A 16,617-nucleotide genomic window follows, 5' to 3' on the forward strand; every position below is an offset into this window, starting at 1 on the left:
GAAAATTATAATAAATATCTTTAGAATTTTTTTCAAAAAAAAATTACTTCTTAAATTGATTAAAAAAACATGCATCTTAAAAATTTCTTAATTTAAAATATACATTTTTTAATCAAGTTCATAAATAATTTATTCTTGAAAAACATTCTAAAGATAATTATTATTATTTTCAAAAAGTTTCCCCTTGATAAATATATAATACAGATAACTTAGACACTTTATATGTATATGCGGGTCTAATAAATTATATTTTGGAGACAAATGCACCAAATTATACGAATGAATTGAATTAATATATAAAACATAATGAAGCTCTAATCAAATCGCCACAGATTTTTTTAGCTCACGATTGTATAATACTATCATTATTTGACGCAGTCAACGCAGGAAGAGACGATTCAGATAGAGAATTCACAACTTAATATGCATCATGCGTACAAAAAAAATTATGGGCATCACCTAATTCGCCTCTAAAGCTGAGCGTGAAAACAATGCATTCGGGGTGGGGCTTCGAAATAAACGGTACGATTTCCTCTCGAGAGATACTTCGAGCAGTCGTACGTCGTCCTTCGCCGACTCGTCTTCGTGTGTTTAAAAGAGACAAAGATTTTGTCCTAAGAAAAAATATTATCGAAAAATTGTGTTACGCAACTGTCGGTAGACATTCAGTGATCATTTCGGGCCATTAGAATATGGAAATTAAAACTTTGTAATTAAAACGAAAGCAGCGAAAGGAAATACGCGTTTTTAATGTTTTCTAAAAACATATGCAGTTGAATTTTTCAAATATAATCAAGAGATCGGAAAAAACAATGGCCGATGTCTGCGTTAGCCCTCGACCGAGAAGACGAAACCGGCCAAATTTTTTAGATCTTTACACATTAACACGTAAGTTAAAGCGAGAAAACATAAATTCCCGAAAATACATATTATCGTGCGAATTATTAACAAGAATGCCCCAATAATCGCGAAAAAAGCAAGTTATCTTAAAGTAATCAAACATGCGCCTCCTTGACTGCGTTGATCTATTTACAGCTATTATCATCATCCAAAGATTTACAACCCACGTGCGTTACAAACCGAATGTATTTTGCGCGACATCATCGTTATAATTTCTTGTCGACGTTGTCAGATACCAATAACAATTAAAATTATAAGATTACAAAATTATTTTTCTTATATAAATATTAATATTAAATATAAAAATAAAAATTAGAATAAATAATCATCTGCTGCTGTTAGCGTTCAGTGACAGTTAGTGTGTATCCGTATTATATATCAATAATATCACGTTAAATTCATTCAATTGATGGTGAATCGCTCACGGCACTGTGTGCTGATTCTATGTTAGAATTTTACGAAACTGTTTCATCATCACATAGTCATCGTTTTCGCGTGTAGCACGAAAGAGCCGCGTTATCTACGACATTATTTCATTAAACGTATTATAGTCGCGTGTTCGGTGATATGCGTCACCCGAAATTAATCGTATCCCCTGTGCGTCATAATAAACCTAAAGCATGCAAGATTGTTTATGTGACATACATACAGGAAACATTCCGTAAATTAAAAAACGGTTATCAAAAAAATTAATTAATACATTGAAAAAAAAACCCAAATAAATTATTAATGTATCTGCTCAAAATATTAAATAAAATCAATAAAATATATAATTAAAATCTAATATTATCTTAATAATTACTTATCGATGAAACTATGTACAATCCTCAGCCATTTCTGTTCAGAAAACAAAAACATGTTGTGCCATTCACATCTTCATCTAAAAAACTTTATTATATTTAAAATAAGATTTATTTGGTATCCCTATATAAAAAGTAATCTTATAGATACTTGGGTCAATTAATTTAATGTTTCAATTGCTTGTTTCAGGGTCGCATTCAGCAACAGTCTTATCGAGGGACGGACACACAGAAGACGATGTCCTCTTTGTCTCTAGCAAGGACAGTGAGGCTTCTAACTTGTGGGTTAATTATTTAACTGCATGTTTCGAGCAAATCAGTCGTCAACAAGGAAGACCTCCGTTCAAGTAAGTATAAAAAATAGAATACTTTAAGATAATATTTTTGAGACTTGATATGGATAAAATTTTGAGAATTTAAATTGATAATGTCGTTTCAGAGTACATCATATGGCGATCGAGGAACCGATAGCTCCGAAAACGGAGGAGAAAAGAAAGATCCGATCGTCTCGTCTTCAAATCGTCATCGTGTGTCCGATATTGCTGGAACGCATCCGAATCAATCCAGAAAATGCCGTCCATCTGACTAGTCATCTGGTCGCCGAGAAAGTACTGGCGATGATGTTGGGCGTACAAGACAATCACATCAACGACACTCATAGATCAAGCCTGATCTCCTATGATCAGTGGAGGAAGTTTTTTGTCAAAGATCAAGACGAAACATTCGTAAGTGAATTGCTGGGCGCGGCGATCGCCATTCTGGGCACTATGCCGCCATCAGCCCTCAGAAATGACAAAACTGCATTCTCCGTGCATCCAAAAAAGGTCAAACTAGTAAGTAATTGTCGATAAAAATAATCTTTTCTTCAAAAATATACATTGCAAGAGTTTAAGATGAAAAATGTATGCGTTTGCAGGGGCAGAACAAAATAATCGTTTTGTTAAACGATCCATTGAATCCCGAGGATAACGTCTCAGTGGTCGTTGATCGTTGTGGCGATGCTATCGATATAAGCAATGTAAAAAGGAGAAATCCTTACGCTCTACAGTTTTCAATACCGGAGAGATGTCTTGAAGTGTCCATGTTAGTCGGCGTGAGGATATCTAAAAACGGATGTTCGCTAGGCGTTAGGCAAGTCAAGTGTGAAAGCAGACTCAGAGAACTAGATCAGATTCTCAGGGCGCACGATAATCCCCTCGAATTTATGTGCCAGGTAATTTGGTTCACACATTTCTATCATTCTAGTATTAACTTAATTTATGCCAAACTACTGTAGTAAAGTCAAATCGAATAATCGATATTATAAAACATTTAGCTCAAAAATTAGACAATAATATGTAATATTATTGCGATTCTTTTATTTGTTGTAGACCTTTGGTTTTAATTCTACCGATCGAGAACAGTTGGACAATTGGATGGTCCACGCGTTTCAGAAAAACATCCCTCCTAACTTTAATCTCTTGTCTACTCCGAATGGCATGGTACCTTCTCACAAAAATTATACAAGTAAGTAACGTCTAATTTAATGATTGAATGGAAGCTACGTATTCGAGCCAATTTCATTGACACAACGCGATCTTTGGATTTATTTCAGGTCCAGAGGAAAATCCGACGCTGCTGCATTTCGCCGCGCGATTTGGTCTAGAAAAACTGGCGTGGCAATTACTAGAATGTCCGGGTGGCGATATGGCATGCGACTTGAAGAACGTCTCCGAGTTAACACCGACCGATCTCGCCGAGCAAGCCGGACATGCGAGACTGGCTCATCAACTGCGGGGCTACATGGTACAAAAACCTCGCCTTTAGACCGACGTCGCAAATAGTCGAACACAATCGGTACTTTCGCGAGATTTTATTCTTCGCTTCTCTCAAGACTTTTGACGCTTATTATACGCGTGCTTGCCTTGTGAGGAAAGTTTTAAGAGTATAAGATACACTTTAAAAAAGAAAAAATATAAACTTCTTATTCTTATTTAATGAGAACCCCCTGTTTCTCTTATTTATTTCTCTACATAATCTCCACACACAATTCAAATATTTGTCTCAGCGAGACAACAAGATTTTGAAACAAATACTTGTTTAAAGATTATGTGGAAAAATAAATAAAAAGTAAACTTTATTTTAATACATGTTGATTAAATAAGAATAAAAAATTTTGTTTTATTTTCTCTTTGAAAAGTATTTTACTTTTAAAACTTTCCTTGCTTATCTCGGAGCAAGAATATTTCGAGAAGAAAAATCGCGCGAATTTGCATGTTACTCATTTAATACTTTTCGAATCATAGTCTCGATTAATCCAATGAATAAATAAATTAACCAATGTTATTAATTCTGCATTGCATGTTACGGGCGTAATTTTGGATCCTGGTCGACAAAATTCCAGCAAATGAACGAGTTCACCAACATGTATAGCTATCTTAAAGTCATAAGTCAGACGAACAACCGATCGACAGGTATTTTGATCAATATATCATAATAATAATATTACGAAAATACGACAGTTCTGTCATTCTAAAAGATATCTTTTTCTTGGAATAATTTAAAAAATATCGAGAATTTTTGTATAATACAGAATTATTAGTTATTAATGACACACTAATGTGATAAAAATAATGGCAAAATAATAGTTCTATGTATAAAAAAATAAGACAGAAATATTCGAGTAAAACTAAATCAATCTAATTATTCTTGAAAAGTATATGTAATTAATGTACAATTATCCTTGAAAGAAATAATACGACTATGTTTAGGAATAAATTCAACTACAGATGTTCCATCAGCGGTTGCGAATGAAACCGGCAACGAAAAGGAAGATTACTGTCGACCGAGACCTTTGAGTGAGGCTTACTTGGTACCACCGATCGCGAGACCAGTAACGACTCTAATCCCGACTCTACAAACGACGACGATCGCTAATACGTCCACGAACAATACCTTAGCAGCGAATTACTCAATCGTACCGACGCCTATGCCAGTAATGTTACCGTCCACACCAACGACCCCCGTTGTATCGAACGGACTGGATCTGTCTTTTCAGGGTTACATGAAAATGCATCCTGCTGGTAAAAATTTCGTTTTTTTCAATTTTTTCTAAATAATAATTATTACATATATAATAAATTCTTTTTATTATAATGTTTTACGAGTAGCCAGCATCTTTAAATATGGATATATTTTTTATTTATATAATTCAAATTAAATTTTTCCATAAATTATAAAGATTCAACAATACTATATAAGATTACGATAATATTTGTATTTTAATCATTTTTATTTAATCTTTTCTTTAAAAGCGGATACACAAATAACAAATTTCTGACAAAAAAAAACTTCATATTTAAAGGTTCAAAGATACTTAGCACGAGCACGACGAATCCATCGCAATCTCGAACGGGCACACCTACGCAAGGCACTCGTCAAGACTGCCATCAAAATTCGCCGGGAGCACGAGACGAAAATTGCAGTCAAAAAATATGTCAGAATTTTTCCTATAACAGAACGTCATCTAACAGCAGCACAAAATCTAGAGAACCGTCGGGTCCTCAAGACGAGCTCTTGGAGATTATAAACGATTTCAAAAATAACGTCTTTACGATATCCGAAGTAGAGAGACTCGTTGAAAATTGGCAGAAGCGAAACGACGTGCAGCAAAGTTTCAAAGATAAACAACGACAGCTTACGGCAATGAGGGAGGAATACGACAGGATACAAAGAAGACTGAAAGAAGAGATGAAGACCCCGACGCCCTTCGACAAGATACGAAAATTCTTCTCCAAAGGGAAAAAAGGCAAGTGTAATTGCATTTCGACACTTTTAGAATCCTTTCAGTCATTCTGATATGATTAATAGTCAAAATAGAATAATAATTAAAATTTTTCTACTAAATTTTGTTACAGATACAAAGGAATCTGTTAATATTGTCGCCGACTCGTCTTCGAGCAAATCTGAAAGTATTAACGGTGGATTAGCTGATCGCAGACCTGTTAGCAGCTTAAGTCTTCGTAGTGTTTCCAGTAAATATAATCTAACATAATAAGTATTATAATTTAGAATGTTTTTTTTAAACACGCATAAGTTCAAGAAAGACCTAAGAAATATCAGAAAAAAATATATCTGAGAAATATCTAGAAAATTGAACATCTTTTAAATATCTTTCAAAGTTATTATAATATAATTTGTGGATTGCTATATATGAATAATTAGATACTTTATTCACGCATTCATTTACAATTTCATCAAATTTCTTAGGTTCGTCCTCATCTGGCAGGATGAGCACTGTCAGTGGCTGCAGTGGCACCAGCTTGGGCGATAGTGGAACCCATTCGGATTCCGAAGATAGAAGAGTATGTGTAATACATCAAAAATTAGAATCAATTAATTCTAAATGATTAGACTATTAATAGAATAGATCAAAGGAATAACAATCACTATCCAAATTTCTCTTATACATGTTACGCTAATTAATTTATTTGTTACGCTTGTCAAAAATATTTTGATTAAACAATTTTTTTTATATTGTCTAACATTAGCTCGAAGAAAAAAAAAGAAGAGACAAAATACACTAAAGGAAAATATATACTAGAAAAGAACAAACTATAAAATAGCGCACCATTTCCTATTATTAAATTAGATTTACGTTAAAATTACTTTCAGCTTCAAAATGTCAGAGATGAGAAGACTGGCATGACCTCCTACGAAATACCACCTGCGCCTAAACCATTCACAGATAGATATTCACCAGCGTCTGGGTATTCCCCATCACCGACTGCCTCTATCGCGCGTGATCTCGATCTCCGACAAACACAGTCACTGTCCAGGGCCGGAGACAACGAGTATTACATCGCGTTTCCACCGTCGGGTTTACCCGTTCATGGTAATTTGAAATTAACCGAGTCGTACAACTATCTCTCTATCGGTTCCAGACATCATCTCAAACTATGTCAAACGGCATAGAGTCCAAAAACATTTAAAGAACGTTGAAAAATTGGAAGACATTTATTAGAAATTTTTTTAAACATTTATAATATCTAGGATTTCAGAAATATATGAGAATAAATCTGTAATTCAATTTTTGCAGCGTTTAAAGCGGACGGTTCTCCAAGGGAACCGGATACACCGAACTCGCCGTGCGAACATCCAAGGTATCTCGATTTTATTCAGAATGTCTCGTCGGACAAAAATCAAGAAGAAGTTGCATCGACGAAATACGCCGGTAACAGTTATACGAACATCGACCCATCGACGTCGAATTTTACACCACCAGTTGCACAACCGGGAATGTGCATTCCAGATTGCACGAGCAACGAAACCGTATCCGCCGATTCCGTTCGCATAGATTGCGAAAATGCGATCAAAGAGCATCACGGTGATGATATCGCCGATATGACAAAAGTGAAACCGTCTGTCGTCGATGAGGTCGATTCTACGCTTACTATTCGAGGTCAAGAGACAATCGTAATGAAATACGACGAGGGACACGCACCGGCGAACACGACAAACATTTCGAAAAATACGAATGAGGCCATCGAGACCAGAATGCCGGAATACATGAACCTTGCTGTTAATATGGGTCATGAGGCTGTCAAGGTCCTCGGTGCCATACCAAAGAAATTGCCTGCACCACCTGTGCCGCCGAGAGGTACGACCTATACTATTTAATTCATATTACATAATTTCACATAGATGATAATATTGAAACACGCAGTTTGTAATGCAAAGAAGTAATAATTATCGTGTTATTTAATATTTCAATTAAATCAAGAAAAATATATATATAATCCTTAGCAATGTAGAATTCATTAATAATTTCATTTTTACTCATTCAATAATTTCATTTTTACTTGTGTTTTATTTTTTTGCAATTTCTATGTATAAAAAAATAAGACAGAAATATTCGAGTAAAACTAAATCAATCTAATTATTCTTGAAAAGTATATGTAATTAATGTACAATTATCCTTGAAAGAAATAATACGACTATGTTTAGGAATAAATTCAACTACAGATGTTCCATCAGCGGTTGCGAATGAAACCGGCAACGAAAAGGAAGATTACTGTCGACCGAGACCTTTGAGTGAGGCTTACTTGGTACCACCGATCGCGAGACCAGTAACGACTCTAATCCCGACTCTACAAACGACGACGATCGCTAATACGTCCACGAACAATACCTTAGCAGCGAATTACTCAATCGTACCGACGCCTATGCCAGTAATGTTACCGTCCACACCAACGACCCCCGTTGTATCGAACGGACTGGATCTGTCTTTTCAGGGTTACATGAAAATGCATCCTGCTGGTAAAAATCTCGTTTTTTTTTCAATTTTTTCTAAATAATAATTATTACATATATAATAAATTCTTTTTATTATAATGTTTTACGAGTAGCCAGCATCTTTAAATATGGATATATTTTTTATTTATATAATTCAAATTAAATTTTTCCATAAATTATAAAGATTCAACAATACTATATAAGATTACGATAATATTTGTATTTTAATCATTTTTATTTAATCTTTTCTTTAAAAGCGGATACACAAATAACAAATTTCTGACAAAAAAAAACTTCATATTTAAAGGTTCAAAGATACTTAGCACGAGCACGACGAATCCATCGCAATCTCGAACGGGCACACCTACGCAAGGCACTCGTCAAGACTGCCATCAAAATTCGCCGGGAGCACGAGACGAAAATTGCAGTCAAAAAATATGTCAGAATTTTTCCTATAACAGAACGTCATCTAACAGCAGCACAAAATCTAGAGAACCGTCGGGTCCTCAAGACGAGCTCTTGGAGATTATAAACGATTTCAAAAATAACGTCTTTACGATATCCGAAGTAGAGAGACTCGTTGAAAATTGGCAGAAGCGAAACGACGTGCAGCAAAGTTTCAAAGATAAACAACGACAGCTTACGGCAATGAGGGAGGAATACGACAGGATACAAAGAAGACTGAAAGAAGAGATGAAGACCCCGACGCCCTTCGACAAGATACGAAAATTCTTCTCCAAAGGGAAAAAAGGCAAGTGTAATTGCATTTCGACACTTTTAGAATCCTTTCAGTCATTCTGATATGATTAATAGTCAAAATAGAATAATAATTAAAATTTTTCTACTAAATTTTGTTACAGATACAAAGGAATCTGTTAATATTGTCGCCGACTCGTCTTCGAGCAAATCTGAAAGTATTAACGGTGGATTAGCTGATCGCAGACCTGTTAGCAGCTTAAGTCTTCGTAGTGTTTCCAGTAAATATAATCTAACATAATAAGTATTATAATTTAGAATGTTTTTTTTAAACACGCATAAGTTCAAGAAAGACCTAAGAAATATCAGAAAAAAATATATCTGAGAAATATCTAGAAAATTGAACATCTTTTAAATATCTTTCAAAGTTATTATAATATAATTTGTGGATTGCTATATATGAATAATTAGATACTTTATTCACGCATTCATTTACAATTTCATCAAATTTCTTAGGTTCGTCCTCATCTGGCAGGATGAGCACTGTCAGTGGCTGCAGTGGCACCAGCTTGGGCGATAGTGGAACCCATTCGGATTCCGAAGATAGAAGAGTATGTGTAATACATCAAAAATTAGAATCAATTAATTCTAAATGATTAGACTATTAATAGAATAGATCAAAGGAATAACAATCACTATCCAAATTTCTCTTATACATGTTACGCTAATTAATTTATTTGTTACGCTTGTCAAAAATATTTTGATTAAACAATTTTTTTTATATTGTCTAACATCAGCTCGAAGAAAAAAAAAGAAGAGACAAAATACACTAAAGGAAAATATATACTAGAAAAGAACAAACTATAAAATAGCGCACCATTTCCTATTATTAAATTAGATTTACGTTAAAATTACTTTCAGCTTCAAAATGTCAGAGATGAGAAGACTGGCATGACCTCCTACGAAATACCACCTGCGCCTAAACCATTCACAGATAGATATTCACCAGCGTCTGGGTATTCCCCATCACCGACTGCCTCTATCGCGCGTGATCTCGATCTCCGACAAACACAGTCACCGTCCAGGGCCGGAGACAACGAGTATTACATCGCGTTTCCACCGTCGGGTTTACCCGTTCATGGTAATTTGAAATTAACCGAGTCGTACAACTATCTCTCTATCGGTTCCAGACATCATCTCAAACTATGTCAAACGGCATAGAGTCCAAAAACATTTAAAGAACGTTGAAAAATTGGAAGACATTTATTAGAAATTTTTTTAAACATTTATAATATCTAGGATTTCAGAAATATATGAGAATAAATCTGTAATTCAATTTTTGCAGCGTTTAAAGCGGACGGTTCTCCAAGGGAACCGGATACACCGAACTCGCCGTGCGAACATCCAAGGTATCTCGATTTTATTCAGAATGTCTCGTCGGACAAAAATCAAGAAGAAGTTGCATCGACGAAATACGCCGGTAACAGTTATACGAACATCGACCCATCGACGTCGAATTTTACACCACCAGTTGCACAACCGGGAATGTGCATTCCAGATTGCACGAGCAACGAAACCGTATCCGCCGATTCCGTTCGCATAGATTGCGAAAATGCGATCAAAGAGCATCACGGTGATGATATCGCCGATATGACAAAAGTGAAACCGTCTGTCGTCGATGAGGTCGATTCTACGCTTACTATTCGAGGTCAAGAGACAATCGTAATGAAATACGACGAGGGACACGCACCGGCGAACACGACAAACATTTCGAAAAATACGAATGAGGCCATCGAGACCAGAATGCCGGAATACATGAACCTTGCTGTTAATATGGGTCATGAGGCTGTCAAGGTCCTCGGTGCCATACCAAAGAAATTGCCTGCACCACCTGTGCCGCCGAGAGGTACGACCTATACTATTTAATTCATATTACATAATTTCACATAGATGATAATATTGAAACACGCAGTTTGTAATGCAAAGAAGTAATAATTATCGTGTTATTTAATATTTCAATTAAATCAAGAAAAATATATATATAATCCTTAGCAATGTAGAATTCATTAATAATTTCATTTTTACTCATTCAATAATTTCATTTTTACTTGTGTTTTATTTTTTTGCAATATGCAATTAATAAATCATGGAGTTATATTAAAATTTATAAATATGATAATTGAAATTACTATCATAATATAACTTAAATTATTTAAATTTCTCTTTTCTAAATCGGATATACATATATTTAGATATGCATTAAGTCTCAAACAACGCGTGATTTTGAACCACGTGCAAAATGAATCACTGATCTATTGTATTATATTTCAATGCAGTTATTCAGAAATTAAAGGTCAAGAAAAAATACAAGAATTTCATGGAAATCGCGATTAAGAAAGATATTAATGATTCATATGAACTTAGTCTTATAACTCATAACGAATACATGTTGGAAAACAAATCCTTATTTTTTTAACTTATTAAATCATTTAAAAAGCTAAGCTGTTGATTATCATACATCAGCATATTGAATCATTCAATCGCTGAAATACGAGTTATTAGCTTTCTCAATACTATAATGAGTAATAGACAATTTCGCAATTTAAAAAAATATAAATCACAAATCATTAAGATATAAATATATATGTATAATTATAATTATAATTAAAATAGAATAAATAAACAATAAAAATATAATTATATAAATATGTACTATCTATATTCATATAATTATAAATATAAACTATTTTAAAAAACTATTTTTAATATATTTTTATTATCTGTTGCAGGTGCTACTAAGAAGTAGAAAATAAAAATTGAAACATGTGCAAATACTCACTGACAGTTTTTATATTAACTAAGTATATATTGAATGATTTATTCTTTCACGCAAAAAAAAATCATTGACTGAATTATCGTAATAGTAATGAATAAACATTAGCCATTTGTATCGTGTATCGTGCTCGATAATTATATATGACGTTATATATATATATATATCTACGTAAAAAAATAATTGTTAAGTGCAAGACAGTAGTTATTGCTACTATCATTGCTCATAACTATTTTTATAGATGCACAGTGAAACTGTGTAAAAATATTTAAAAATATATGCAAACTCTCTCGCTCGTACCATGTTATTCGTACAAAATAAAGCGTTAATTTGATTAATCTAAGTGCAAATTAAGATATTACAAAATCAATTGTACACGTATATATTTCCATAAACTTTTGAATGCAGAACGTGACTCAAACTGAACAAACTGTACAGAAACGCAGACTTTATTCCGCACGAAAAGGATATAACTAGTATAGAAATGATTTAAGTAATCAGGGATGTAGATAAAACTTTTATTTCCGGATGCAAAAAAATTTATAGTTTGCATGTCAATAACAGAATTGCTAAATCACAGATATTTGGAGATTGCGGATGCATCTTTGCACTTCCCCTCTCTTCCCTCCTTCGCCCACCCTCCCGTCCACTTTGATTATACAAACATCGAATGTAACTTCCAAAAATATTGTATCATTTCATGACATTAGAACGCGATATATTCATATTAAATTAATTAGTCCTATTTAAATCAATTATTCATATATTCTTTATATTCGTCTCGAATATTTCTCAGGTATGAAGAGGCTTGAGTACCAAGAATGCATTTATCGTTAATTTTAAGACTAGTGCTTAATTTCGTAAATATTTTATACTATTTTTTATTACGCCCGCCGACAATTTTATTTTATATTTATATATGTATTATTAAAAAATATAGAGAGAGAAACATCCAAAATTTACCTTTTATTTTTTCGTATATTTTTAAGCAATTTAAGAGACGCGACAATACTAAATATGAAACTGAAATGATATCACTCGTTAATGCAAGTTCCTTTCTTTAAGTGTAATGCAAGCAAATCTGTTATAATGTAATATCAAGTAATAATTATCATATTTGCAGCAAACGATTAATATATAATTTATGCTTTGAACAAAAATCATATTACTTCTTTGGTAAGTAATATAAACAAATATTCTATCAAAAAATTCCCGTTTTTTCTCTTACTATTATTATTATATAAATTAGACATGAATACAATTTTGTTACTTATTTTCAACGTAAATCGCCAAAATCTCCATTTTTTGTGATCACCGGTCAATTACTATCCGCATTTCAACATTTTTGTTAAGGGAAGATAATTTCTCAATTTTATAGAAAAAATATATCGCCATGTACACATGTATGTAAATAATAACTTGGAAAGATAACTTTCCACAAACAAAATACTTTCGTCAAAATCACGAAGGAAACAGTCTCGACTACCACGGTTCCAAAACCGCCTCTTTATTTCCGGTCAACTAATTAGAGTCCTAATTATGGTTGCGGTTTACCGCCAACGTTTTTCGATATAACATATAATCTCATTCAAAGCCATATCTGGTAAGCATAATATTAATAAATCTCTAAGACAATAAAAGAACAGCTATGGTCTAAAGAAAGTTATCACTTATGACAAAAAAAGCATTATTTTTATTTTATAAAAATATTTTCCTAGCATTTTGAATATTTGTCATCTCAATCAAATCAAAATTAGTTACGCAAATATCCTATGTCAAGATATATATCAAGATTGCATAGCACATTTAACGTAATTAGTTATATATATATTAGAGATTAGAGATATGTAATTTTAAGAAAGATCATATTTATGATATTTTTCCAAAAAATAGATATTATATAATAAATAATAAAATATATCGTGTATATATATATATATATATATGCACATGATATGGTAGAGTTGTGTGTAAAAGTGAGCGATAATATAGGAGGGGGAAAGATGAAGCTGACGAATGGTAGGCATATATATCAGAGGTACCATTCTGTTAAGTGGTAAAAACGACAAGACTTTGATCACCTTTACTTCCGGCTACACTCCTGCAGTAAAAAAGTATGACATAAAGAAATCACAGCAAGTATATTTTAAACGTAGAGTGAAGAGTGCAGTTTTTTCATCGACGTAATTCTCGTATAAATAGTGTGTTACGCATTATAAAATAGTGAGTGACAAGTCGAGGTCAAGATGAGTAAAAGGATAAATCGATAAGTCAAGATAGAGCTCAAGAAATCTCTTACATTTAGCATTAAATATAAAATCCAGACTAAAATCTATTAATATCAGTGAAACAATTCTATTAATATCGTTCTTTTAAATTTGCTTAATTTTTTGAATTCATAGAAAAAAAGGGATTATTAAATATTCTGCTAATGAGAAGAATTGTTGTGCAACAACAATCTATATCTCTTAATTAAAGAAATAGCTAATAAAAAAAAAGTATAAGAAAAAACGTCATTTTCTGAAAAAAATCAATTTAAATAATTATTTTATCTTTAAAAAAATAGATATATGCACATCATTTATTTTATTACCTACTCAATGCAATTATTGTTGTAAGACAAAATAAACATTTTAAAGTGTTTTTCAAAATAGTATTTTTATGTATAATATATATATATATATATATATATTCTTTTTTTATCATAAGTTAACTATCAGAGTTGTGTAACACAATTATTAATTTAATATTTAATACTTCTTTGTAAATAATTCTCACAAGTTTTAGTTAAAAGTAATTTATAATATCGCATCCACACACACATTTGCTACTTGATATTTATAGCAAACATTCTTATCATCAGTTCTATTGTCAAATTGAATTTTTCAATTTGTTTATTGCTTTAAATTAATATATTGATTTGAAATATTTATTGCATTTAGCCTTTCCCCGATAAGCAAGATTACGAACAAGTGCCACAGTGTCCAGAAACAACAAAAAAATGAAGTTGATAGTCCTGTCTCTAGTCTTTATGGCGATAATTTCTATCGCAAAAACACAAACCAGATATGTAGCAAAAGCAGGTTCGTGTCCACCTGCGTTACCTGTACAATTCTGCGGACGTTCCTGCTACGTTGACGCACATTGCGCTGGAATTGGCAAATGTTGTCCGACCCGGTGCGGTGGTTCCATTTGCTCCATGCCTGTCACGATGACGCGGCCTATCCAAACAGGTAAGTAATTTTCTCAGCATCTTAGACTTGTTATTTGTTGATCTGTAACAGTAACATTGATGCACAATATTTTAAAGCAATAATATAAGAATTACAATAAAATTCAATATAAATAAACATTATAGTAGATATAAATTTATCGTAACTGTATTCTTAAATATTTTTGTTGACAATAATTTCCACTGTTACTTTAATAGTAATATGCCTAAAAAATGTTGTAAATCTAATTTATGTAGTTTTATATTTATTTAATATTTTATATCTTTTTTTTGTAACTAATAAATAAAAAAATTTTGAGAGAAAAAGAGAGAGGAAAACAAGTTTATAAGCCCCATAATTGATTTATTACTTTTACTATTATTAACTTATGAAAAATAATAAGTCAACCATATGAGGCTCATAAACTAACTATATAATAAAAATTGTAACTATAATAATAATCATCACATATTATAATTATATAATAAAACATTAAATTATTCTTTGTATAGAAAAACCAGGATCTTGCCCATCGATACCGACAGGAAGATGGATATGTTCGTCGACTTGCAATAGCGACAACGATTGCAGAGGAAACCTGAAATGCTGCAAAAATAGATGTGGGGCCCTAGCTTGTCAAAAACCGGAGATCGAAATATTGGAATCCGTCGAAACCCCGATTGAACCAATTGTTCCGCGTTTTGGAAATGATTACAATAATTACTAAAGAGATTGCTAATCCTCGTTTTTATCTGCGTTATATTTATACTAACAAACATATATAAACTCGATATACTTTTACAATTTTATACTTGATTTAATAATTATTTTATTTTTTGTAATTTAGAGCAATAATTATTGCATTAAGAAAAAAGAAATAGCATATATTTATCATAATATGATTTTTAGCAAATTTTTATCATAGAAAAGTTGAAGGATTTTTGATCGGCAACGATTTTTTTAGACCATGAGATTGTTAATTAATAAGACAATTTATATTTATATTATTTTAATCTATCTGCTATATTCGCAAGATAAATTCAATAAATATTTAAAAATATTAAAAAAAAATAAAATTTATATCTGAATATAAATTCAATATCAATGTATAAAACTGTATGTAAAAAGGGACTGTTAAAATGAAGAATGTTTAATAAATCTTTCCTCATCAATAATTATAAAATAATATAACAAAAGCCAACAAAACATACTTGCAGATGCGCCACTAATGACAAGTACAATTTGTTTAATTGCTGTGCAAAAGACAACAATCAAAGAAAATGCACTTGTCAGTGGCGTATTTAATACTGATACGTTTTGGAACTTCAGAATGTCAAGAAGCCTCCGGCATATGTGTAGACGTAACAAAAATAAATAATTAACTATCACTTATATTCAAATAATTTAGTAAATAATTTGATAAATATTAAAATAAATTGCTTAATAATAATCTTGAATTTACTCGACGAATCAATAATTCGAGATAATAAATGAGGATTTAATGATTAGGAATAATAGTAAAAAGATTAGTAGATTTTTTAAATAGCTATCGTTTTTCATGAATATGATTCTATAATTAATTATACTTTCAGTTAACGATCAAAAATAAATTATGACAAAAACTAAATTTATTCATCTTTTTTAGACATGTTCAGATTTTTAAATTAAAATTCTTTTTCTTTCTAAATATTTCTTGAATAACAGAAATATAAGTAATAAGAAAATAAAATACTATTTATAAGTAATATCTAAAATATATAGATATATTTTTTGTATTAGATTAAATTAAGATAATAAATGATATAAAAATTTTTAAACTTCTAGTATATTTTTTGATAATAATCAAGAAAATATACTACGTACAATCCAGTAAATGCACGGTTTTAAAAAGTAAACAAATATT

At 31.8% G+C, this 16,617-nt stretch overlaps 2 protein-coding genes across 2 annotated transcripts in view; both read left to right on the top strand.

Moving 5' to 3' along the window:
• Nucleotides 1-12,655, top strand: part of LOC115237524 (phosphoinositide 3-kinase adapter protein 1) — a 23,521-nt gene extending 10,866 nt beyond the window's left edge. The window contains exons 4-16 of the mRNA XM_029810623.1: nucleotides 1,891-2,047; nucleotides 2,140-2,533; nucleotides 2,617-2,913; nucleotides 3,071-3,206; nucleotides 3,295-3,485; nucleotides 4,084-4,153; nucleotides 4,451-4,762; nucleotides 5,044-5,487; nucleotides 5,597-5,713; nucleotides 5,949-6,043; nucleotides 9,591-9,810; nucleotides 10,015-10,575; nucleotides 11,459-12,655. Of these exons, the coding sequence (XP_029666483.1) occupies nucleotides 1,891-2,047; nucleotides 2,140-2,533; nucleotides 2,617-2,913; nucleotides 3,071-3,206; nucleotides 3,295-3,485; nucleotides 4,084-4,153; nucleotides 4,451-4,762; nucleotides 5,044-5,487; nucleotides 5,597-5,713; nucleotides 5,949-6,043; nucleotides 9,591-9,810; nucleotides 10,015-10,575; nucleotides 11,459-11,475 (3,011 nt within the window). The 3' untranslated portion in view covers nucleotides 11,476-12,655. The remainder of the gene's footprint in view (nucleotides 1-1,890; nucleotides 2,048-2,139; nucleotides 2,534-2,616; nucleotides 2,914-3,070; nucleotides 3,207-3,294; nucleotides 3,486-4,083; nucleotides 4,154-4,450; nucleotides 4,763-5,043; nucleotides 5,488-5,596; nucleotides 5,714-5,948; nucleotides 6,044-9,590; nucleotides 9,811-10,014; nucleotides 10,576-11,458) is intronic.
• An 862-nt stretch (nucleotides 12,656-13,517) lies between these two features.
• On the top strand, nucleotides 13,518-15,889 carry LOC115237510 (WAP four-disulfide core domain protein 2-like). The gene is given in 4 exon segments (XM_029810587.1): nucleotides 13,518-13,616; nucleotides 14,445-14,490; nucleotides 14,492-14,735; nucleotides 15,227-15,889. Coding segments are annotated over 4 exon segments (603 nt in total). The 5' UTR covers nucleotide 13,518; the 3' UTR covers nucleotides 15,442-15,889.
• The last annotated feature ends 728 nt before the right edge of the window (nucleotides 15,890-16,617 follow it).

Source organism: Formica exsecta, unplaced genomic scaffold (assembly GCF_003651465.1).
Source record: "Formica exsecta isolate Colony F162 unplaced genomic scaffold, ASM365146v1 scaffold1149, whole genome shotgun sequence".
Lineage (NCBI taxonomy): Eukaryota > Metazoa > Arthropoda > Insecta > Hymenoptera > Formicidae > Formica > Formica exsecta.